We start from the raw sequence: 19,492 nt of genomic DNA, 5'->3' as shown, positions 1-19,492 counted from the left end.
ATTTTTGTTATTGTTTAAACAATAATGCTCAATTTCCTTACGACTTTCTTCAGTCAGTGCCAATTCCTAGAGATCAAGACAATGCAGATATCTTTTCAACTTCCAGAATAAAATTAATGTAAACCAAGCCAGTGGTAAGATTATGAGATATGATTTCATAAACACTTGGCTGAGACTGGGGGTGAAGGGCCTTGTTTACATCCATGGGGTGAGTTTGAAAATGAAAATGAAAATGTACATGGATGTGAGATAACAACTGGGGAGTTAGGCCAGTCAGTTACAGACAGACATTTACAAGTAATTGCCCAAGGTTTATAACAACAGTTAAGTCTGAAGGTACTGCTTTCAGAGTATGATTTACTGTAATTTAAATATTTTCAGAGCCAACTGAACAGATCAAAAAGCTACACACTGAAATTTTAAATTTAAGTGCATATGATGTCGTCATTACTAATGAAACTGGCCACATGTCTTGCAAGTATTTTATTTGCAATTTTGTGCAGGCATCCAAGCAATTAAATCATTAAACACACTTGATAAGCAGCCATCTATAACATTTTTTAAAAAAAATCAAGACATAGATTCTCAGTCATCCAAACTGAACATTGAACAATGTTATTTCATAAACAAATACACCCCAATCTCTAAATCCTACTTTTACTCACGACTCCCAGCTCTCCCTCAGGTCGATCTTTCTTCCTACCTTTATGAAGAAGGAAGTAATGACAGCTACAGTTCAGCAAACACAGGCAGCTCTCTAGTAACTTATCCAACTATGGTATTAGTCTGGTTCAGTGGTAGCAATTTTGTTCAATTCTGAAGGTCATCGGTTCAAACCTCATTCCATGACTTAAGCACAAACATCTGGACTGAAATTTCATTGCAGAAACAGGGAGCGTGATAGATTATCAGATGGCTGTCTTTGTCCCGTTTGCCTATTCTGCTGAATGTAAAAGATTCCCCAGCACTATTTGAAGAAAGGTAAGACCAGAGTCCATTACTCCATCAGCAATTTGCCTAATTTCTATTCAAGAAACCTTTCTGTATAAACATTGGCTGGAACTTTATATAAAAAAGTGACTGCACTTCTGAGGATGACAAAAGCTAAGCATATTTATAAATGCAATATGAATACATTTAAGATATTTGAAAAGTAATGTCCAAGTTGACATTCAGTTACCTGGATGAAGACAGATGGTTTTGAAAGTGACTGCAAAGGTCACATGCAAAGAAGTTTCCAATAGTTATTCAAGTATCCGGAGCAAGAATTCAGAGCGACTTGCCTTGTGCTAAGTCGGCAGTAGCAAGGCCGGCTGCAGAATTTCAGCCAACTCAACACAGACCAGAGGATTTTACCTAGGACCACTTTGTTCTGTACAAGTTAAAACCACATCAGCTGAGTGCATTTTCTTGTGTATACATTTCTTTTATTAGATTTAAGACTGCCCAGGGGCTCAGTGATGGCTCATTTGGTAAACACAGTACATGGCGCTGAGATAAATTATCCAAAACATTAAGCTCACAAGTTTGACTCTTGGCCTAAACTGAAAAACTAACCTCAGCTGATTCACTTACCACAGTATCTGGTGGGCTTGGGAGAAGCAGGATGCATCAAAACCAGGATTACTTTACACAACAATCTCTTCTTGAAAATAGACGATATCACATGAAGATGGGTCTGGAGAATATTTTAACATTTTCACAATCCAATTTCTGTTAACACTCGCAATGAATGAGTGAGTTATCAAGTAGTCACTAGCACCTAACAAAATCATCCATAGCTAACCTTGAACATTCCGAAAGATGCTGATCAACACAAATAATGTACCAAAATTAACATGAATAAAACCAAGGCCCAATAAGGGTATGTTAAAAGGAGCACTAAAATAAATCTTGGTTTCAAACAAGCATTGAAACCACAAAATGGGGGTTCAAGGCACAAGCTCACATTCTGGTACCACGCTAACTGTACCTGTATTTAAAAATGCATGTATTACCAACTAGTAAAGATTTATTTGCTTCTCAATCACTTCACTTCAAGTAATTATTTTGGTGTTGAAAACACTGGCACCGAAATACTGAGAGGTCCATTGTACCAATAGAAATGCAAACACTATTTGCTCAAGCCTCCCTCCAATTCCCAAAAGTGAATCATTTACATACACGTCCCACAAGGATGCTTCAGTGGCATATGTCCTGTTCCAATTTACACTTGTAACAAAAACAAATTACATTCATTTAGTGACTTCAACATAATAAAATGTAAAAGCCATTCAACAGCAGTGTTACATAACACTTTGGAGCCACATTAAGAGATATTAGGACAGATGACAAAAGTATTGGTTAGAGGTAGGTTTTAAGGAGCAACTTTAAGGAAGAAAGTGAGGGAGCTAGGTTCAAGGAAACAAAAAAATTTGAAGCTTTGAGTGTAAGCAATGTTGATGGCTTTTGCCAACAGAACTAAGGATATCAGGGATGGACACAAAGCCTGAATTAGAAGAGCACAGAAAGTGGAGGGATGTCAGGCTGGAAAAGATCAGAGCAAGGCTTTGAAAATATTGGTACACAAGGATGAGAATTTTAAAATTGAACCGTTCTCAGCCCAGAAGTAAAATCAGCAAACAGGTTAACAGATGAAAAGGACAGGATTTACATGTATTTGGAAAGGCAAGGACTCATTAGGGATAATCAACATGGCTGTGTGTGGAGGAAATCACATCTGACTAACTTGATTGAGATTTTTGAAGCAGCAACAGAGCGATGGACATGACCTATATGGACTTCATTAAGGCAATCAACAGGGTCCTCATGGGAGACTGGTAAGCAAGATTAGACCTCATCTTATACGGGGAGGTCTACAGGGAATACAGGGAGAACTAGTCATTTAGATACAGAACTGCCTCAAAGGTAGAAGACAGAGGGTGGTGGTGGAAGGCTGCTTTTCAGACTGGAGGCCTGTGACCAGTGGAGTGCCACAAGGATCGGTCCACTGCTTTTCGTCATTTATATAAATGATTTGAATGTGAACATATGGTATAGTTAGTAAGTTTGCAGATGACACCATAATTGGAGATGTAGTGGACAGCAAAGAAGGTTAACTCAGAGTACAACAGGGTCTTGATCAGATGGGACAATGGGCTGAGGAGTGACAGATAGAGTTTAGTTTAGATAAATATGAGGTGCTGCATTTTGCAAAGGCAAATCAGGGCAGGACTTATAACTTAATGGGAAGGTCCTGGGGAGTGTTGCTGAACAAAGGGACCTTGAAGTGCAAGCTCATAGTTCCTTGAAAGTGAAGTCGCAAGTAGATAGGGAAGTGAAGAAGGCATTTGATATGCTTTCCTTTTTTTAGTCAGAGCATAGAGTATAGAGTGTTGAGAGGTCATGTTGCAGCTGTACAGGACATGGGTTTGGCCACTTTCAGAATATTGTGTGCAATTCTGGTCTCCCTGCTTTAGGAAGGATGTTGTGAAACATGAAAGCATTCAGGAAAGATTTACGAGGATATTGCCAAGCTTGGAGGACTTGAGCTATAGGGAGAGGCTGAATAGGCTTGGGCTGGTTTCCCTGGAGCATCAGAGGCTGAGGGGTGACCTTATAAAGGCGCAGGTTTAAGGTGAGAGGGGAAGATATAAAAGGGACCTAATGGACAACTGTTTAAAGCAGAGGGTGGTGCGCGTATGGAATGACCTTCCAGCGGAAATGGTGGAGGCCGGTACAATTATAACATTTAAAAGGCATCTGCATGGATATATGAATAGGAAGGGTTTATAGGGATATAGGCCAAGTGCTGGCAAATGGGACCAGATTAATATGGGATATCTGGTCAGCAAGGACGAGTTGAACCGAAGGGTCTGTTTCTGTGCTGTACATCTGTAGGACACAGTACTCATCCTGATATCCTCATAACTTTCCATGTACTTTCTCTGACAAATTAGTTTTAACAACACATGATGCCAGCACAATCCACTTGGTGACATGCTTGGAAACAGACCTCTGATCAGGAGGAGCAATGGAAATTGCAAACCTATTTAATATGGTTCATAATGATTAATCGAGGAGAAAGTGGTCAGCAGATGCTGGAGATCAGAGCTGAAAATGTGTTGCTGCGCTTTTCCAGCAACACATTTTCAGCTCATAATGATTAACATTTGCTACTTTTGGCTACACAGTAAAAACCCACTTTGATTATTCTGTCTAGAGAAAGCAGGTCTTTGCACACCTATTTCATTGTACCACTTTTTTTATTCTCACCATTAGATGCAGTTCTGTTAGATTCTCCTGCAAAAATGCATTATCACAGGAAGCACAAGGATGGTTTCCCACATTAACTTCCCCCAAACTTGTTAATCTGACTCCACATCTGTAGACTTGTCTTCAATATTTTAAGTTCATCAAATGTGAAGCATTTTTGCTGTGGAATGTAGTCCATAAAAAGGAGTACTGTAAGCCTCTTGTTGGCTGTACTCCTATAACATAAATATAATTTGCAATGGAGGTGAGAGAACTTGTCATTCTTTCCCTTCCCCACAGCAATTTGTCAACTGAAAGATCGAGACTATCAAACCTCTGTTTACCTACTGATCAGCAGAAAATAATAACAAAAGAAAATGAACAAGATGCCAACTTAAGAACAGTAATTAAGTGCAGACCAATATGTATAATCTCACTGTTGCTAAGAAGGCACAGCAAGTATTTAGAGATTAATAAAGCAGTTTCAGGGAGGACATTCAAACTTCAAGTCCTAGTCATTACAACACTACCACCTAGGGGAGCACATACGAACAAACATTCCTGCATGTTTTGTTGAAATATATTGTTGCGACAATTCTATCGTCAACATCAGGAAATGTTCACTCTAACATACCTCATTGGTCAAGCAGCTTGATGGCATTAAATCTTTTCTGAACAACACAAGACAATTCAGATTTCAGTCCTTACAGCAGCAGATTCTTACAGTCAGACATCAGAGGGTCATAAATCAACCTTTCTCTTGCAGATTTATACCCCAGCTTAAATCCAGTATTAAATTATAATTGAATGGCTATGGACATGTAACTGTGATCCAGCAGATGAGCAATCTTTCCTGTGTGTATGCCTGCATGATTTCAAAGTAAATCTAACAAAACCTCAAAAATACTAAACAAAGATACTCTTAGAGGAACATCCATGGGACCAGTTGCCACTTCATTAGCATATTATTTGCCCGAGCTTTACAATCCATTATCTGTAATGGATACAAACAATGCAGTCTTATTCCATGGGGATATGGTCTCCCCATCATCAATAGAAAAATCTTTTTTCGAAAGACAGGAAGGTATCCAACAAGTAACATTTCAATTAAATTCAATGAATCTCAAAAATTAAGTGTAAGAAATACTGGACAGCAAAACTGCTCATCAACAATTAAAAGCAACACGGTCCACTAACTTAATCCAAAATACTATTTTTTTAAACATGCAAAAGTATGAACATCTGCTGAAGAGATTTTGTTTGGAAGATTTCTGCATTCCTGACCACAGTATAGCAATCACTCATTCAATTATTCTTTGCTGTGACTTTCGTTTTTGGAAAGTGATCAAAATTATCATTGCTGCTATTGTACAGTAACTGAGCAAGCCAAATTCCATTTTCATTACATCGTGTTTCAAGATCTTTACTTGCATATAGCAGCCCAATGAATATATGAATCTAGCTATTGACAATTAGCTCTATTACTTAAACAAAAAGCAAGTTTTGTTTTCATTGCTTATTATTTCAAGATGCTAACCTGGATTGTGAGATTTGTAGTTAATAATTCCATCTATTTTTCAGTCAAAATCAAATTTTTGGCTTTGACAATGTAGCAATTCCAACTCATTCATATGGTTATATTTGAGTGAGAGCTGGAGATTTTTTTTCATGGGATGTGGCAATTCTGGTCTGGTTACCCATCCCTAGTTGCCTTGGGTACAAAATAGATTTCCTGAACAGCAGCAGTCCATCTGTCGCAATTGGGAAAACTGAGAAGCCATTTTAGAGCACATTTAAAGATCCAGCACATTCCCGAGAGTCTGGAATTACATGCAGGCGAAACAACTAACTCAATAGAATGTAAATTATCCATAAGGAATAAATTAGGCAAAATGAGACAATGCCCACACGAAGTAAAATCAGGATTGCCTGCGTTTTTCTTTATTCATGGGATGTGGGGTCTCTGGCTAGGCCAGTATATATTGTCCATCCCTAATGGCCCAGAGGACAATTAATTGTCAACCACATTGCTGTGGGTCCAGAATCACATGTAGCCAGACCAGGTTAGGACAAGAGATTTCTTTCCTAAAAGGACATCAGCGAACCAAATGGACTTTTATGACAATGGATGATACTTTCATGAAGAATTCCAGATTTAATGGAGTGAATTTGATTTCCATCAGTACCATGGTGGAATTTGAATCTGTGCCCTCACAACAGGAGTCTGGACCTTTGGATTACTCCCACTAAAGGTTACCACTCTGCCACCATCAACATCGAGTGTCAGCAAGGTGTTTGACCATGAGAGGCATCATAGCTAAGTATGATCCTGCTTTCATTTGTTGGACAAATATGCACATTACCAATACATATCACTAGAAAGAAATCCACAATGGGACTGATTTGTTTCATTCTTGATCAACTCTCAGATTATGGCTTAAGTTCATAAATTGTCCTAAGAAAAGGAATTTTCAGGACAATAGACAAATTCCTGCAAAAGGAAATATTAATTAAAGCAGCTGCCTTACTTATAACAGACTTGCCTGAACATAATTTAAAATAAAATTTTAGTATAATGCTTATAAACCACACTTGTGGCAGAAAGAGAATTCAGAACTAAGGTCGAAGGTGTACTAGGTACGTTGGCCAAAACACCATGGAACGCAAGCCATCTGCCTTGTGCAAGCAGAATATGAAATGCATTCCTTTGCATCAGATAACTGGGTGACCAGAATATCATTCTGAGAAACCGACAGCACTTTGAAAACAAACAGCTATGCTTGAATCACAATATCCACTGGTTGTTGAGGACTCCCTGGTCATACGTGCACTTAAGTGTGACATTGTGTGAAGCTAATAGATGGTGACACCTTGCAAAATCTTGATCAGATGGGCCAATGGGCCGAGAAGTGGCAGATGGAGTTTCATTCAGATAAATGCAAGGTGCTGCATTTTGGGAAAGCAAATCTTAGCAGGACTTATACACTTAATGGTAAGGTCCTAGAGAGTGTTGCTGAACAAAGAGACCTAGGAGTGCAGATTCGTAGCTCCTTGAAAGTAGGGTCGCAGATGGATAGGATAGTGAAGGAGGCATTTGGTATGCTTTCCTTTATTGGTCAGAATATTGAGTATAAGAGTTGGGATATCATGTTGCAGCTATACAGGACATCAGTTAGGCCACTGTTGGAATATTGCGTGCAATTCTGGTCTCCTTCCTATTAGAAAGACGTTATGATTTACAAGGATGTTGCCAGGGTTGGAGGATTTGAGCTACAGGGAGAGGCTGAACAGGCTGGGGCTGTTTTCCCTGGAGCATCAGAGGCTGAGGGGTGACCTTATAGAGGTTTACAAAATTATGAGGGATACGGAAAGGATAAATAAACAAAGTTTTTTCCCTGGGGTCGGGGAGTCCAGAGCTAGAGGGCAGAGGTTTAGGGTGAGAGGGGAAACATATAAAAGAGACCTAAGGGGCAATTTTTTCACACAGAGGGTGGTACATGTATGGAATGAGCTGCCAGAGGAAGTGGTGGAGGCTGGTACAATTGCAACATTTGAAAGGCATCTGGATGGGTTTATGAATAGGAAGGGTTTGGAGGGATATGGGCCGGGTGCTGGCAGGTGGGACTAGATTGTGTTGGGATATCTGGTCGGCATGGACAGGTTGGACCTTAGGGTCTGTTTCCATGCTGTACATCTCTATGACTCTATGAGTCTAAATAACTAATTCAACAGAATGCAAGCTATCCATAATGAACAAATCAAACAAAATGAGTCAAATGCCCACACTAAGTAAAGTCTAAACTGCGTTTTTTTTATTCATTCATGGGATATGGGCATCTCAGGTGAGACCACCATTTATGACCCACCCTTAATTGCTCAGAGGGCAGTGAAGATTCTACCACATTGCTATGAGTCTAGAGTCACATGTAGGCCAGACCAGGTAAAGATGACAGATTTCCTTCCCTAAAGAACTGGTTCCCTAGTGAATCAGATGGGTTTTTCCAATAGTCGACGATGATTTCATGGTCATTGTTAGGTCTTTAATTCCAGATTGTGTCTGACACACACTGTGTTCTCTGTCAAGCAAGCATCACCACCACACTAAAAAGAAATAGCCAATATAGGAATCCACATTGAACAAATCAAAACAGGAACATTAAACCAGGCTAAAACATTCATCTGTATTGTACAAGCTTATTTTACATATTCTATTTATATAAATATATTGCTTCTGTATATATCACATGTATTTCGATGCCATGGTTATTGCACAATTAATGATTATATGACTATTAGTTTTCAAAGCTAGATGTTGTTTCCTATTAAAGTAAGTAAAGTTTACTTTTGCTTCTGACAGAAATCAGACCAAGTGTTTCAATATCAATTAAATGAAGATTGACAACAGGGTATTGCAGGATATTATAGTGCTGCCCTTTCATGTTTGCAATGTGGGTTTAATTCTAATCCACATTTTACCTGATGGCTGTGGAGATTTAACGCATTTGGTAAGTATGGAGCTCAGAAAATAATACTGACCAAAAGGTTGGCACAGCCTGAATCCTCAGAACAGCAGCAATAATCCTTTAGTGGGAAATGAAAAAAATTGCACCAACTACAGTAAATGTTCTCAGGAGTGAAGATTAAGATGTATTCAGTGGTCAAATTAGGGAGACTTATTAAAGTGACTTTAATTTAGAGACCAAGTGACAAATGGGGAACCTCATAGCACAAACCAATGGCATGAATATCATTTTTATTTATACAAATACAACATTCTCTTGAATGTTGTAAAGGCACCTCCTATTCATTTTTGATTATTTCACATGCCTATCTCATCGAGACAAGGACTTCATCAATGTGACAGGAAGAGACAATTGACAATGAAATCAAACAAACATAAAATGCTTACATTGATTTAGTATTACAAACAACTTATCACAGTATCTATGCAAGCATATTTGGTACCATTATGTAAAAAGGGAGGAAGGGATAAACTAGGGAACTATAGACCAGTCAGTCTAAACTCTGTGGTGGGGAAGTGATTGGAAGCAATTCTGAGGGACCAAGTTAATCTGCACTTGGACTGACAGGGATTAATCAAGACCAGTCAGCATGGCTTTGTTAAGGAGAGGTAATGTCTGACCAATTTGATTCAATTTTTTGAGGAGGTATCCAAGTATGTCGGTGAGAACAATGACATAGTCCACTTAGACTTCAACAAAGCTTTTGATAAGGTCCTGCATGGAAGACTGATAGCAAAGATAGCCCATGGAATCTGAGTAAATTTGACAACTTGGACACAGAAACAGCTGAAAGGCAGGAGGCAAAGGGTGAAGGTTGAGGGATATTTTTGTGACTGGAAGCTTGTGTCTAATGGGGCTCTCCAAAGAAATCAGTGTTGGGGCCTTTGCTGTTTGTGGTGTACATAAGTGATTTAGACTTGAAGATACAGTGTTTATCTGTAAGTTGAAAGATGATAAACAGTGAGGGGGATAACAGTAGATTACAGGAGGATATAGATGGGCTGGTCACATGGGCTGATCATTGGCAAATGAAATTCAATTTGGATAAGTGAGAGTTGATGCACTTAGGCAGAATAAACAAGACAAGGCAATGCATGATGAATGGTCGAACACTGGGAAGCACCAAATATCAGAGAGTGTGTATGTCCACCAGTCCCCAAGATAGCAGGACAGGTAGATAAAGTAGTTAAGAAGGTATGGGGAAATTTGCCTTGTATTAGCTGAGACATGGAGTTTAAAGAACAAGGAGATGATGCTGGATCGATAAAAAACATTGGTTGGGGCACAGAGTATTTTGTATAGTTCAAGAATCCACATTACAGGAGGGATGTGATTATACTGTAGAGGATGTATAAGACATTTACCAGGATATCGACTAGGTAAGAGTTTTAGTTAGAGTCAGAGTCATAGAGATGTACAGCACGGAAACAGACACATCGATCCAACTCATCCATATTGACCAGATATCCCAACCCAATCTAGTCCCATCTGCCAGCATCCAGCCCATATCCCTCCAAACCCTTCCTATTCATATACCCATCCAAATGCCTCTTAAATGTTGCAATTGTACCAACCCCCACCACTTCCTCTGACAGCTCATTCCATACATGTAACCCCTCTGCGTGAAAAAGCTGCCCCTTAAGTCTCTTTTATACCTTTCCCCTCTCTCCCTAAACCTATGCCCTCTAGTTCTGCACTCCCCCACCCCAGGGAAAAGACTTTGTGTATTTACTTTATCTGTGCCCCTCATGATTTTATAAGCCTCTTTAAGGTCACCCCTCAGCCTCTGACGCTCCAGGGAAAATAGCCCCAGCCTGTTCAGTCTCTCCCCAAAGCTCAAATACTCCAACCCTGGCAACATCCTTGTAAATCTTTTCTGAACCCTTTCAAGTTTCACAACATCCTTCCAATAGGAAGGAGACCGGAATTGCATGCAATAATCCAAAAGTGGCCAAACCAACGTCCTGTACAGCCACAACATAACCTCCTAACTCCTGTACTCAATAGTCTGACCAATAAAGGAAAGCATAGCTAATACCTTCTTCACCATCCTATCCACATGTGACCTTACTTTCAAGGAGTGATGAACCTGCACTCCAAGGTCTTTTTGTTCAGCAACACTCCCCAGGACCTTACCATTGTTCTCCTTCAAGCAGAGGAGATGGAGGAGGACATGGTCTAGATGTATAATATTATCAGGTGCGCAGAGAGGGTAGACAGGAAGGAACAGTACCCCTTGAAAAAGGAATCAATGACCAGGTTCGAGGTAAGGGGCAGGAGATTTACAGTAATGTATGTTCAAGGATAAGTCATTCAGCTCCTCAAGCCTGTTCCGCCATTCAATAAGATCATGGCTAACCTGAAGCCTAACTTCACACTTGGCCCATATCCCTTAATACCTTTGCTTATCAAAAACTTACTTTCTCTCAAGTTTAATATGAATAACTGATCCAGCATCCATTGCTGTTTGTCAAGAGAGTTCCAAACATCTACCACTTTTTGTGGGAAGAAGTGTTTCCAAACATCTCTCCTGAACAGCCTGCCCCTAATTTTCAGACTATACCACCTTGTTCTAGAATTCCCAAACTATTTCCATTGGCTATGTTTATCTATCTTGACTTTTCCTGTGGATATTTCAAAGACTTTGATCAGATCACGCCTTGTAAATTATAGAGAACACAAGCCTAATTTGTATAATATCCTCATCATTTAACATCTGAAGCCCAGGTATCACTTTTGTAAACCTACGGTGTGCTCTCTCCAAGACCTCAGGTATGATGCCTCAATCTGCTCACAGTCCTCCAAATAGTGTCTAACAAGATTTTGTATAGTCACACTGTAACTTCTGCCTTCTTGGACTCCAGTCCTGCAGATATCCAGTCTTCCATGAGCTTTCTTGATTAGTTACTGCACCTTTTTGTGATCATTTCAATATCTATGTGCCTGAAGCTCCGAAGCCACTGAGTGAAGGTGAGGATTTCTTTTCCACCTATTGCTGACACACAACTGTAACGGGTGGTAGAGGCAGAAATGCTCATCATATTTAAGAAGCATTCAGATGTGCACTTGAGATGCCAAGGCAATGGGCCAAGTGTTGCAAAATAGGATTAGAATAGTTAGGTGGCTGCTTTTCACTGACGCAGACTTGACTGTCCAAAGGGACATTTTCTATGTTGAAGAATCTGTTTAAGAAATGATAACTTCGCTTTCCAACTTGAACCTCAGGAACAATAATCAAGTGTACTTACTGAATGTAAATCACTTCAAAAACGTAGTTGACATGAGATATGAGAGTGGAAAATGTGTGTTAATCAGGCAATGCTGATTCAATAATGTGAGGAAATGAAGGGCATGTGGATAAGGCAGGAAGTTGAAAATGACCTTACTGCATGGTGTTGCAAGAGACTGGAGGAATCACATGATCTTTTCCCATCTCTTATGCTCTCACCCAAAGTTAGAATGACTAAGCAATGTTACAAGAGATGTATACTTATCAAAATTACAAACATACAACAACATGTTTACTCCAGCACTTTTGATTATAAATATTAAACATGCTTCCTAAACCTGACATATTTCTTTATTAAGACGTTGCTTTCAGTGTCCTATTTTTTCTATAGGCTCATTGGTATTGTCATTTCTTTTAGACCACTCCATGACATTTTTCCAGAAGGCATTGCAACAGTTTACATTGTTCAATGTTGCCCAAGATGTAAGTTATTCAACAAAGATTTGCTGTCTGCACTTTACAAACATTGCATTGCATTATTCTTTCCTTAGATATATTACACACAATAATACCAACAAGAGGAGGCCTCTCAAACCTTTGAGCTTGCTCTGTCATTCAATAAGATTATGGCTGATCCAATTTTAAGCTCAACTCACATTCCTGCATATCCCTAATAATCTTTAATTTCCAAAGTAATCAAGAATCTACCTCTGCCTTAAAGGTATATGAGAATTCTGCATTCACTAGCTTTAAGGAGGGAAGTTCCAAAGACTCCCACCTGTCAGAGAAAAAAATGCTTTTCCTCATCTGTTTTAAATGGGCAACATTATATTTAAACTACAACCACTAAATTCTCCCACAAAAGAAAAAGTCCTTCAGATATTCACCTGGTCAAATCTCCTCAGTATTTTATATGTTTTGATTAAGTCACCTCTGACTCTTCGAAACTCCAGAGGATTGAGGCCTAGCCCTTCTTCATAAAGGCAATCCACTCATTTCAGGTATCTGTCTGCTAAACTTTCTCTGAATTATTTCCACTACGTTAACATCCTTTCATAAATACAGTGACCAGTATTGTGCACAGTACACCAAATGCCCTGTATAACTGAAGCATAACCTCATCCATCATGCACTCAACTTGTCTCATAATAAAACATAGCATTTATGTTTCTGTGTAAAACTTACCTAATCTGAAATATTCAAGCACCACTCCGACTTAGACCACTGTATCAAAGCCTAAGGTGTGACCAAACGAAAAAACCTATTCCTGTTCTTAGCAGCAATCTCAGTATCTGGTCCAGCTAGTGACACACACATTGTATCAATGGAAACATAAAAAAAGGTTCAAGCTGGATCCACTACTTTTCGTCATTAATATAAATGATTTGAATGTGATCATAAGAGGTACAGTTAGTAAGTTTGCAGAATTGGAAGTGTAGTGGACAGTGAAGAAGGTTACCTCAGATTACAACAGGATCTGGATTAGAGGAGCCAATGGGCTGAGGAATGGCAGATAGAGTTTAATTCAGCTAAATGCAACGTGCTGCATTTTGGGAAAGCAAATCTTAGCATGACTTATACACTTAATGGTAAGGTCCTAGGGAGTGTTGGTGAACAAAGAGACCGTGGAGTGCAGGTTCATAGCTCCTTGAAACTGGAGTCGCAGGTAGATAGGATAGTGAAGGTGGCGTTTAGTATGTTTTCCTTTATTGATCAGAATAGAGTACAGGATTTGGACGGTCATGGTGCAGCTGTACAAGATATCGGTTAGGCCACTTTTGGAATATTGTGTGCAATTCTGGTCTCTTTAGATGTTTAGATTACTTACCGTGTGAAAACAGGCCCTTCGGCCCAAAAAGTCCACACCGATCCTCCGAACAGCAACTCACCCAGACCCATTCCCCTACATTTACCCCTTCACTTAACACTACGGGCAATTTAACATGGCCAATTTCCCTGGTGCGTCAGAGGCTGAGGGGTGACCTTATAGAGGTTTATAAAATCATGAGGGGCATGGAGATGATAAATAGACAAAGTCTTTTCCCTGGGGTTGGGGAGTCCAGAACTAAACAGCATAGCTTTAAGGTGAGAGGGGGAAGATATAAAAGATATAAAAGGGGCAACTTTTTCAAACAGAGGGTAATATCTGTATGGAATGAGCTGCCAGAGGATGTGGTGGAGGCTGGTACAATTGCAACATTTAAAAGGCATTTGGATGGGTATATGAATAGGAAGGGTTTGGAGGGATATGGGCCTGGTGTTGGCAGGTGGGACTAGATTAGGTTGGGATATCTGGTCGGCATGGATGGGTTGGACCAAAGGGTCGGTTTCTCTATGACTCTAAATTAGAATTTGTGGCCTTAATATAGTGTACCTCATTTCAAAAAAATTCAGAAGTCACATGACACCAGGTTATAATGCAACAGGTTTATTTGAAACCACAAGCTTTCGAAACATTGCTCCTTCATTTGGACTTCACCTGACGAAGGAGCAGCACTCCGAAAGCTTGAGATTTCAAATTAACCGGTTTGCCTATAACCAGGTGTCATGTGACTTCAGACCTGGTTCACCCCAGTCCAATATCTGCGCCACCACATCATTTTAATCAAAACAATATGTTCCTCGTGCAAAGAATATCAAGTTTTCCTTCGCATCTTGCACATCATTTGATTTATTAAAGTACTACAGAAACAGGTGACTCAGTGGTTAGCACTGTTGCCTCACAGCACCAGGGACCCAGGTTCAATTCCCGCCTCAGGCAACTGTTTGTGTGGAGTTTGCACATTCTCCCTGTGTCTGCATTGGTTTTCTCCAGGTTCTCCTTTGGACTGTGGGAGGAAACCGATGTGCATGTTAGGTGAATTGACCATGCTAAGTTGCATGTAGTGTTAGGTGCATTAGTCAGAGGGAAATGTGCCTGGGTGGGTTATTCTTCGGAGGGTTGGTGTGGACTTGTTGGGTCGAAGGGCCTGTTTCCACACTGTAAGGAATGTAATCTAATCTTATGGACTTTTTCTGGGAAAAAGAAATGAAATCAAGCTTAAACATGGCCTCACTAAATAGGGAAGACACATGAGTGTATAAGCAGCCTACTCTTGTTCCTATGATCCATAAACAGCAGCAATTAGTTTCAAGGTGAAGACTTAGAGTAATCCCTGTAAGAAGTAGTTAAAATATTGCATTTTTAATATTGCATTTATTGGTCAGAGTGGTTGAGACATACTCTGAATATTAAACATCACAGTTACATTTCCAACCATCCATAAGCAATACATCAACAGAATTCCAAATGAACTTCCACAGCTCACTGCCAGCCAGTTATGTATCCAAGGGTTTTGGAGACACAATCAGTGGTTGATTTACCAACACTGGCTGGACATATTAACGTAGGTTTCATCATGTGAATTCTAAACTCAATAAGTGCCTTTCCCTCCCTAAGATTTTAATAACTAACAAATAAAACTTCTGAAACAAGGTTAAACTATATTTTTTCTCCCGTGCTGTTGCAGAGATTTGTTTTTAATTCTGAGATTGAAAGGCAAATTTACAGATCTGAAACTGTTAATAGGTTATAGGCTGTTAGAAGGGCTCATGCCCGAAACGTTGATTCTCCTGCTCCTCGGATGCTGCCTGACCTGCTGCGCTTTTCCAGCAACACATTTTCAGGTCTGATCTCCAGCATCTGCAGTCCTCACTTTCTCCTGGAACTATTAATAGGCTTGATTAAAGCCCTCAGAGTTCTCCAGTAGATAATAATACTTGATCTTTCACGAAAGAGAACGTTTATTTTGCCAATTTTTTTCTAAACCTTCAGCCAAGCTTTGTATAGGGCTTAACATTATAAAGCGCCAATTTCACTTCTAAAATTGCTGATACTGTTCTGCATCACATGACAGGTGAAGTGTGTTACAGTGCTGAACCAGGAATTTATGGTCACCAAATGGAATTGGAGTATTTATTTTAACTGCAAATAGCATAACGATTTAAAGAGACAAGACACACGTGCAGAAAACTTTGTTTCAGAGCCGCGTAGAAACAATGTCTAAACTGTATGGGAGGAGAATGCACACTCACACTGACTGTAATTAAGAAAACTCACCACAAAGATGGAAAGTTGTTCTCCTGGATGCTTTGGGACGGTTTCCCCCTGGCTGCCAGTCAGATGAAGCTGGTGAAAGAGCTTGGAATGAAAGTGCATTTCCTCAAAATTGCAGAAAACCACCAGACAAGCGGGACAAGCAAAGCGACTGCTCCAAGGGCGCCCTGCAGCCTCCTCCATGATTGAAGAACTTGTACAGATCTCCCCTGAAGTTAATCGGCGTTTGCAGCAAGGGAACTCACTTCAGCGCCAAACTGATGCCACAAGGCAGGCATTCGTCAGGCTCAGCTTAGAGTCACTCCCCAGCGTGTGTGCAGCTTTCCCTGGAGTTTGCCGTGTTCTTTATGGGCTGTGTTGTTTGGTAAATCCCCGGGCTGCAGCAATCGCCACAAACTGCGGTACAAACAGGAAACCAAAAAGGAAGGGGGAGGGGGGGGGGGGCCTCAGCTGCAGCTTCAGTGGAGGGCTTTTCTCTCTCCGCCTTCCTTGTTCAGTGACTTGTTGTTTGGCGGGTGACAGGTGCAAAGCGGGGTAAAAGTGAAGCCTTTGCCCCCCTGAAGAAATGGAGGGGATGCTGAGTGAGAAGATCACACTGAAACTGTGGTGCTTCTCCAGCCGAGAGCTGCTATTGTGTGGCTCCTAACACAAGTTCTGCTGTACTATTCCCCCGGAGCACACAGCGCATCCCGCGTTATCAGAGAGATCAGCCAGCGTTAACTAGCGCCTACCACGCCGTCCCTTACCATTTATTCCTGGCGTGTTCAAGTCATAAAATAGGAAAGTAACTGAATCGCGAATCCAGACCTACAGACTGCAGTCTGACAATTTAATAGGTTTTTCGACAAAATATAATTGCGTTATTCCTGCTGAACTACTGTCAGTTATCAGACAATATCAGTCAATTATCAGTATACTTGTAAAACATTGCGTGTGTTTGGTTAAATATTCCAGCAGCAGTTGGCAAATCCCCGCATTTATTTCCAGGTCTACCATCCTTGCACGGTCTCGCCCTTCATTATTTATCAGTGTTCCCTGGCTCCTGAGACTTGCCCTGTGCTTCACAAAGGCTGATACTTCAATCATTCCACGCTTTCTCTCAGAACGTTTTCCATCAGGACAAAATCCCTTTGACCAGCAAGACTTCAGTTCCCCTCTGGCCTCTAAAATAATTACAGTTGCTGCCCGTGTGAGAGGAGTTATTGTGCAAATTCTTAAAATATACACATGCAAATTTAAAACAGCTCAAAAGTGATTAATTCTGTAGTCCAATTTGATGGGTATGTTGTGTTAGTTGCTGTATCAGAGCTGAAAAATGTGTTGCTGGAAAAGCGCAGCAGGTCAGGCAGCATCCAAGGTGCAGGAGAATTGATGTTTCGGGCATAAGCCTTTCTTCAGGAATAAGGAGGGTGTGCCAAGCAGGCCAAGATAAAAGTTAGGGAGGAGGGACTTGGGGGAGGGGCGTTGGGAATGCTATAGGTGGAAGGAGGTAAAGGTGAGGGTGATAGGTCGGAGGGGGGTTGGGGGGCGGAGAGATCGGGAAGAAGACTGCAGGTCAAGAAGGCGATGCTGAGTCTAAGAGTTAGGACTGAGATAAGGTGGGGGGAGGGGAAATGAGGAAGCTGGAGAAATCTGCATTCATCCTTGTGGTTGGGGGGTTTCTAGGCGGAAGATGAGACACTATTCCTCCAGGTGTCGTGTGGTCAGGGTTTGGCGATGGAGGAGGCCAAGGACCTGCATGTCCTTGGTGGAGTGGGAGGAGGAGTTAAAGTGTTCAACCACAGGGCAGTTGGGTTGGTTGGTGCGGTGTCCCAGAGGTGTTCCCTGAAACATTCCACAAGCCTGTCTCCCCAATATAGAGGAGGCCTTCTTGACCTGCAATCTTCTTCCTGACCTCTCCGCCCCCACCCCCCCCCCGGCCTATCACCCTCACCTTAACCTCCTTCCACCTATAGCATTTCCAACGCCCCTCCTCCAAGTCCCTCCTCCCTACCTTTTATCTTAGCCTGCTTGGCACACTCTCCTCATTCCTGAAGAAGGGCTCATGCCTGAAACATAGATTCTCCTGCTCCTTGGATGCTGCCTTACCAGCTACGCTTTTCCAACAACACATTTTTCAGCTCTGATCTCCAGCATCTGCAGTCCTCACTTTCTCTTAGTTGCTGTATCACTTTGTAATGAATAAAAATTCTTAGAAGCTAGGTATATCCTTGGAGTCTTTGGATTGTATTTTCTGATCTATTTTCGAACCAATAACACATCATCACAAATAACATTTCTCCAAATATCAGAGGGATTTAAATATGTGGCGGGGGTGTGTGGGGAGAGGTGCGGATACTTAAGTTGTTAAAACCTGGAGACCAAGGATGGAAAAGGTGCCCTTACTGCAAACTCCTCATGTGATTGTAATGGAGGTTTTGAATTTTTTTAAAGGGACGTACTTGCCAATTCAGTGTGCACTTGATTGTATGGGTGTGTATAAAGAATTAACCATGCAGGTTTACTTGAATACGATAAATAAGGAGTTAAAAGTGTTAAAGTACATCCTGACTTCCAATTCTCATGGAAACACACATACTCTTGAGCAAACATGCAAAGATACAAATTACAGACGTGAACCTTGACCAAATTTAAGTTCAATAAAACAAAATAAGAATGAGTTCACCGGTTGTAATTGGGTGTCTGCTTTGGCTGTGACTCTCTGAAAGTGTTGGTCCTCTGACAGATTGAGCTACTGATGTCTCCTTCTTCTGGAAATGCTACTGTGGAACTACCAAAGTCTTCCTTTAAAAGTTTTCCATTAGGGACATAGACACAACCAAATTCAGTAAACAGTGTGCTGGTGTAGATGGAGACCAAGGGCAGGTGCACAAAAATTGGTTGGTCATATGACTTTTCTCTAACCACCATCAGAAGTTCAAAAATCCATTGCATATTCCAAAGGTCTTAAGAAAATCAATGTACTTTATTCAAGCAATTAATTTTAGAATTGTTTGTAGTTTCATATAAATCTTCATGTTTGATAAAATCGGACAGAAACTATTTATATCTCTGGTACAGTCTTCATAAACTATGTTGAGAGTGTTTTGCTGGAAAAGAACAGCAGGTCAGGCAGCATCTGAGGAGCAGGAGAATCAATGTTTCAGGCTGGAGCCCTTCATCAGGAAAGTTTCTTCATAAACTATGCCTTTCCATCTCAATGGAGTGAGATGTGATCTACAGAGTAATGCACTTAGCAGCCTAACCTGAACTGCAGCTTGCTTCCCTGGGTATCCATCTTGGTCATCATTCTCCACCATCTCAGGGCACCATGCTCAGTGACTGCCTGCACTCCCCATCCATAAAGGTTGGCACTGGACAAGCAGCGGCCTCACTGCATCATTAGGGTATATTGCCAATTCATTTATCATA

At 40.7% G+C, this 19,492-nt stretch overlaps 1 protein-coding gene across 1 annotated transcript in view; it reads right to left on the bottom strand.

Moving 5' to 3' along the window:
- The window catches only part of LOC132815734 (tensin-3-like), a 449,058-nt gene extending 432,596 nt beyond the window's left edge, over window positions 1-16,462 (bottom strand). The window contains exon 1 of the mRNA XM_060824846.1: window positions 16,085-16,462. Coding sequence (XP_060680829.1) covers window positions 16,085-16,264 — 180 coding nt within the window. The 5' untranslated portion in view covers window positions 16,265-16,462. The remainder of the gene's footprint in view (window positions 1-16,084) is intronic.
- Between the last annotated feature and the right edge of the window lie 3,030 nt (window positions 16,463-19,492).

Source organism: Hemiscyllium ocellatum, chromosome 5, assembly GCF_020745735.1.
Source record: "Hemiscyllium ocellatum isolate sHemOce1 chromosome 5, sHemOce1.pat.X.cur, whole genome shotgun sequence".
NCBI lineage: Eukaryota > Metazoa > Chordata > Chondrichthyes > Orectolobiformes > Hemiscylliidae > Hemiscyllium > Hemiscyllium ocellatum.
This window is presented reverse-complemented; position numbering and strand designations above follow the sequence as displayed.